General features: G+C 30.7%; 1 protein-coding gene across 1 annotated transcript in view; it reads right to left on the bottom strand.

Moving 5' to 3' along the window:
* Nucleotides 1-1960: 1960 nt before the first annotated feature.
* LOC149080703 (G protein-coupled receptor-associated protein LMBRD2) overlaps nt 1961-6534 on the bottom strand; it is a 33644-nt gene continuing 29070 nt past the window's right edge. Inside the window, exon 15 of the mRNA XM_089239916.1 lies at nt 1961-2582. Coding sequence (XP_089096042.1) covers nt 2368-2582 — 215 coding nt within the window. The 3' untranslated portion in view covers nt 1961-2367. The remainder of the gene's footprint in view (nt 2583-6534) is intronic.

Genomic DNA, 6534 nt, shown 5'->3' with positions numbered 1-6534 from the left:
CTAACATTATCATACAGGTTGAACTTCAGTTTACAACTTGAGTTAAATTGAGAAAAGAATGAAAACTTTCGGCTGGAAAACCATAGGATGACAGGTCATGAAACTGGTTTGGCTTATATATCTGCATGTATTCTCTGGTCAGGCCTAACCGTTCCCATAAAATTACAGCAAATACCTCAGCAGGAAAGACCTGAGATTAACTAGAGGAAAAACCAGTTCCATCTCAAGCGGGCATCAAACAAATATTTCAATCTTTCCTGTCATGGGAAGAATAAATATGTAAATCACAGGTCAACAAGCAGGCTGCCCGCTACATGCCAGACTATGCATTGTGGGAACAGGTTCAAGACAGCAAACAGTAAAAATAAACAAAATATTACAGTAGTTTTTCCTAACATTGGGATTTAAAATGCCAAAAATGAATAAATAATCTGGAATAACTTATTTGTTGTATGACTTTTGAGATACATAAAACTCTTGTACATTATTTTTGTGAAAAAATATTTACTTTGCATTAGGATATCATGCAATGATTTAAAAAAAAAAACCCACCAAAACTAAAACAAATAAAATATTTATTTTGCTAGACACTCTGAACACATGACTCATGAGACCCCTTTTCCTCCTAAAAAAGTAGTGAAAGCAGTAGATGAAAAAATATGACAAAATGAATTAAACAAAGCACTCACACGAGCACCAAAAGACAAAATAAATGTCATTTCAATTTCCCTTAGATTATGGTTATAAGATTGAAAGAAATTTATGTTAACAATGATTTCTTATTGCTAAACTGTTATTTAAAAGGAAGAATATCAGTATTACCCAACTGTGTATGTTATGATAGAATTTAAATAATTCTCTGATTTATGAGAAAAATCATCCATTCTCAAGATGATATTTCTGTTCCATTTTCACTTATTTTATGAAAAAAATAAAAATAAATACATAAAAAATAAAAAAATGCCTTTGGTTTCTTTTGCTGTGTTATGGTTATATTGTATAGGTGATGAACAAAGTAGGTTCTTACTACTAAAAGCTCATAATCATATCCTGTGATCATGTCTTACATTCAATTCAGGGACTGGGTGGACCTAAAACTGATGGACAGTTTGTAATGAAATCTATCAAATTCAACACTTTCAACATTGGTTTCTGAAAAATAATGCATGAAAATGGTTAATCTGTAAACAAAAATTTTTCATCCATTCTACAATACATGCATGCTGGTTCTCGAAAATGAACAAGCTAACACAAATCGTGGTTTATATTTGTTCCATTTGCACACCAATCATATTTTTTGACTAGGACATACTGTTTAGAGTTCATTCTATTACAATGATGATTACTTTTCTCTATAATTCAGATTTTTCTGTTTCTTTTAAGGAAATATTTTCATTGATTAGAACTTTTTAGACCATATTGCTTTTTCCTCTTGTATAATGGCTAGAAAGAGAGTAAAGATTTCTGCAGGGAAAAACTAATTTTTTAAAATAATGAAACCCATTAAAGGGCATCATATATGTTGGCATTAATATGTTATCAAAGTCATATAAGTGCAAATCTTTTTTTTCATTATAGAATGTAGTATTTTTGTAAAAAGAGAAATAATGAAAATTATAGTTGTGAGGAAAAACCAACAAGTCTAAACAGAATTTTAAAAAATAAATAATGCAATCTGAAACACATGCTCAAGAAATATTACAAATGAATTCAAATGCCTGACTGGATAACTGGATAAGCAGAATTTCCACTTAGGTACAAGAATGATGTCACTAATGTGAAAAGTGATTAAATCTTAACTTATGTTGAAATAAAATATATAAGATCGCTTAAAAAAGTTTTTTTTTCTATTAATTTAATCTTTCCAATAAAGTCAACATAAAAGTTAAATTCATCAAAGTAGATGTAAAATATACATATGTAGAGGCATCTTTTTTAACCTTATTTATTTTTTAATATTGACTGTTTTTACTCTGTTCAAAGCATAATTGTATACAAAATGTTCTATGGGTTCATTTTCTATGATAAAAAAATCACAATCATGAAGTGATCCATAAATCATGATTACTCAACAGCTTTCATTTTTATAAAAATCTTCAGAAGCATGTCATATCATACATTGGAATATTATTTCCCTATTTGGAGTGAATTTGCACGAGTAGTTTGACCATTGAATCTGAAAGTACAAATCCTGTACATATATTACGAAGAATCATTTCCAAAAACTTAGCATTTTTCTCACAAAAAATTAAATAAAAATACTAATAATAAAAAAAAAATGCAAAATAACTACTTTGTCACATTAGCATTGCAAGCAACCCTTATTATGTAATTAAAATAATAAAAAAATGCTTTTTTCGTACAATTTTACACATCATCAAATAATCCCACAGAAGGTCGACCAATTCTGTTCCATGAAGAACTATGATAGCTGGTTTGTTCATCACCTGGGGGATCATATGAAGAATAGTCCTTATCATCTACCATCAACACATTTGAGTGTTTGCCCTCAGTATAGTCAATGGGTTCCACATTTTTTAATAACTCTGAATGAGCATTTTCTTCAGGAGTTGATAGCGAACCTAAAACAAAGTGAAATTATATAGTTACTTCCAACATGCTGCTTGGCAGTCAAGTGATTAGTTTGCTAGTCTTCAGTTTTGCAGGTCTGGGTTCAGATTCTAATAAGGACACGGATAATAACTAACAATTTTCCTGGACAGATCACACAGATTTCCCATAAAGATTATTTATATGAATGAAAATTTTTGAGCACATGTATTTAAATCATGTTTTTTTTATGAATTCATATGTTCCATTGTTATGGAAACAAAGAACTCAAACAGAATTACCTTTACTCTTACAGTAATCAAATTGATGCTGTTTGACAGAAGTTTTATCTTTTCATTAAATTTAAAATTTAATTACAGTTTTATGTATAATTATATTAATTTTTTACCAAATTTAAAATGGTATCATGTACAATAGTATTTATCATCATTCGGTATGGGGGGGGGGGGATTTGTCCTTTTTTTTTATAGAAATAAGGAAACTTTATGCAAGGCTAATTTAGAAGGGATTTATTTACATTTAGTCATGCAAGCAATCATTTTTTATTTATTTGACCATAATCATTTCCCCAAGAGAACTGAAAACTGTACAGGGAAATAGTGTGTTAGTACACATTAAAGGAATATACAAGATTGACCTTTTGGAGGAGGGGAGCACAAGGAATTTCTTCATGAAATTTTGAGTTATTAACCTATAAAAGGAATTTAAATTAACAGAAACTGATTAAGATAGCATATAAAAACGTTCTTTCAATATATTTTAAACAAAAATATAAAAGTTTTGATCATCTTGGGTGTAGGGAGGCATGAGCTTCCTATGCCGTCCCCCTGGATACGCGCCTTCGAGTACACATCCATGTCCAAACCAGGATTTGAACCCAGACTGCATAGCTGAAGACCAACATGCTAACCACTTGACTGGCAGGTGAGAAATAATTAAAATACAATCAATAACATTAAATCAATTTATAAACATGAAAGATGATTTTATCATTTGGATGTTTATTTACTGTTTATTTTAGCTGCCTCAAAATCATTTTAAATACATAAGATATGATTGTATAATGACCAAAAGCATAAGATCCAGTTTCATGTTTTGGCAAAGATTTGAACCAGAGGTTGACAGGCTAACAACTCTGACTCTTAAGACAGGGCAGAGAAGGAAGATTGCATCTGTGACTTTTGTAAATGGACCATTAACACCACTGCCATCATCAACTATTAACATAAACTATGTAGTTTTTACTTTTTATTGTCCTAGGCTGATTGAATTTTGCTTTTGACCAATTTTAGTTTCCTTCATTTCAAATACCTTATACCATATTACTCTATATTAAATTATTTGGAGTACTTTTTTATTATATACCATAAATATTAAAATACCATATATATATTAATATACCGTATACCTTTTTCGGACATATTTGTTGTTAACACTAGAAGGGCCGGATTATACAATATAACCTTTTCATTCCAGAGGTACTAATTATATCGTAGATATCACTTAATTCCAACCTTTCTAGAACATACCTGGAAGTTCAAGCTTTTTATTGATTCAGGTAAAATGCAGCTCGTAATGATATTGCCTGAGAAAAGTGAATACAAAGGCAGATTGACAAAATCGCAGCGACGAAGCATACTTGAAAAAATAATTTTTAATAATGTTCAAGAGAGTTTAATAGTTAAAAATGATATATTTTAAGATAACCAAATGTAGGGGCATGTTGAAAATAACTTTTTCTAGTTGTTTAAGTCATTTTGAAATGCAGCACATTGAATTGTATTGGTCCACATATGTGTACGTTGAGCTGTGAATTTAAGCTTGATCATTTTTGTCGCACCACTGTCATTTTCTACACACGAGGGCTAATTAGACCGGCACCTACAATTTATTGGTGAATCGGAATGGCAGCCTTGTTTTTTATACTCATCGAGAGGTTGGTGCACTAACCCCTTAATGGGGGGGGGGGGGGGCTCCCTGAGGTAGCAATCTTTTTCTGAGGTCATATTGCAGTTTCTGTTGTACCCCTGTGTCAGGAAAGTTTCTGACAAAGACGAACCGGGTATCTAACTTGCGACACCACTAAACAGTCTTTGCTACTTCAGGCAAATATCTTAATTTAAGCGTGATAACATCAAATTATCTCATGCAAGATTTCTTGTATTTCTGTACTATTTTGAAAGAAAACATTATTTTCAAAGATACATATGCACGATGGAAGGGCGTCTGTTGGTAGAATGTATATTACCTTCCTTAAGGAATGCATTGTTTGATTAATTCTGATAAGATTTTCATTAGTAATTATCATATTGTTTCTACAGATATTAGTTATACATAATCAGTGCTTGAAAAAAATTATAACATGAAAATAAAAGTAGTAATTATTATATACAGTAAAACCTTGTTAATTCATCACCCTAATAAGTCGTCACTCCAGTTAAGTTGTCTTTTTTCTTCAGGCCCTTCTAGCTTTCATAGACAACAATGTTATTAAACTCTCATTTATTCGTCGCTAATTTCAGTTAACTCGTCACCATGAAAAAGTTTGAGATAGAGGAACAGATTATTTTATGGCTCCCATTTTTAAAAAAAGTTTCTTAACAAGTTAACAGCATTGTCATATGCTTAAAAGTCACCATGAAAGCGTATATACTAAAACAGAACAGTTTAAGTAATGAAAGTTACTCTGGGGAAGTTCATTTGCCGACTAAGGCCTTTGAAATGTTAGCGACTGTTCAAGCTAGATCTGATTTCTCCATAGGCCTTACTAATTTAAGGCTTCATATTTAAACGAAACATCTTTGTTGAAAAACCAGACATTATTTCCAAAGATGAGGTCTTTTAATTTTTACTTTTCCTGCTCAAGTCTCCCCTCAAGTCAAAAGTGAGTCCTGCATTCAAGATTACCTTGTAGTTGTATCATGAACTACTGATGAAGAATTAAACCACTAAAATTAAATTTCATCTGTATGTAAAATTAATATGCAATAGTTCTGTTGTGAAGAGAAGCTAACTGTTCTAACAGTTGCTCTGATTAGTCTAAATTAAAAATTACTAGTATAAATCAAAGTGTACTCTCTCTCTAGTACATTTTATCATAATAAGTAATACATTTTTTCTTACTTAAAAAAAGAAAAAATATTATTCTTTCTGCAATCTATATTAATATTGTAATTTTGATTAATATTTTAATAAATGTCATAATATTTAAAATTTATACGATTTTTACAATATTGCACATTGAAACTGACAGCACTTCACTTAAGTCGTCACTCCATTAAGCCATCAGTTTCTTGATAATATGAGGTGACGACTAATCAAGGTTTTACTGTATATACAAAAATTGATTAAATCAAATGATTTATTATGCTATAATTATGTGAAGCAATTATAAGTATATATGTATGCTATAATTAAGTTGGAAAAGGAAATGAGTTTTTTTTCTTGTCCTCTGTTCATGAATTTTCATCTCAGTTTTCTGATATTATTGCAATGCCTTTTTAAATAAAAATTCTGCAACAGTGATCTTTTAGGTGTTTATGATGACAGTGACTGGCCTACAGTTTCTAGTGAGAAAGATGGCTCTAACAAATGTGGTTCATATGATGAAACAGTTGCTGATAAGAGCAGCATAAATAAAAAAAGCCAAGGAACTCATATTGAAAAAAAAGTTGACATTCTTCAGTCTGCAATAGTGAAGCAAAACCTATAATACATGCATGTAGGGTTTTTGAGCGAGAATTCCCGTCTGCCTGTTCTCGCGAAGTTTTTGTAATTTGCCATTCCCGAAATCCCGAGAAAAATTCCTGGGAAATTACTGTTGTGGCACTTTAATACTGAAAATGAAATATAAAAGATTAAAAAAAAATTAATGGGAATATTTGTTAAAAATTTACTTAATCTTCTATAGCATAGCATTGCTTGGGAAAGAGCTGAAGGGATAGATTGGGAAAAAACGTGGTG

This window comes from Pholcus phalangioides, unplaced genomic scaffold (genome assembly GCF_987345545.1).
Source record: "Pholcus phalangioides strain wild (caught in Gottingen) unplaced genomic scaffold, Ppha-v1.0 ptg000011l_1, whole genome shotgun sequence".
Classification (NCBI taxonomy): Eukaryota; Metazoa; Arthropoda; class Arachnida; order Araneae; family Pholcidae; genus Pholcus; species Pholcus phalangioides.
The sequence above is the reverse complement of the archived record's forward strand: the minus strand, read 5'-3'. Positions and strand labels throughout refer to the sequence as shown.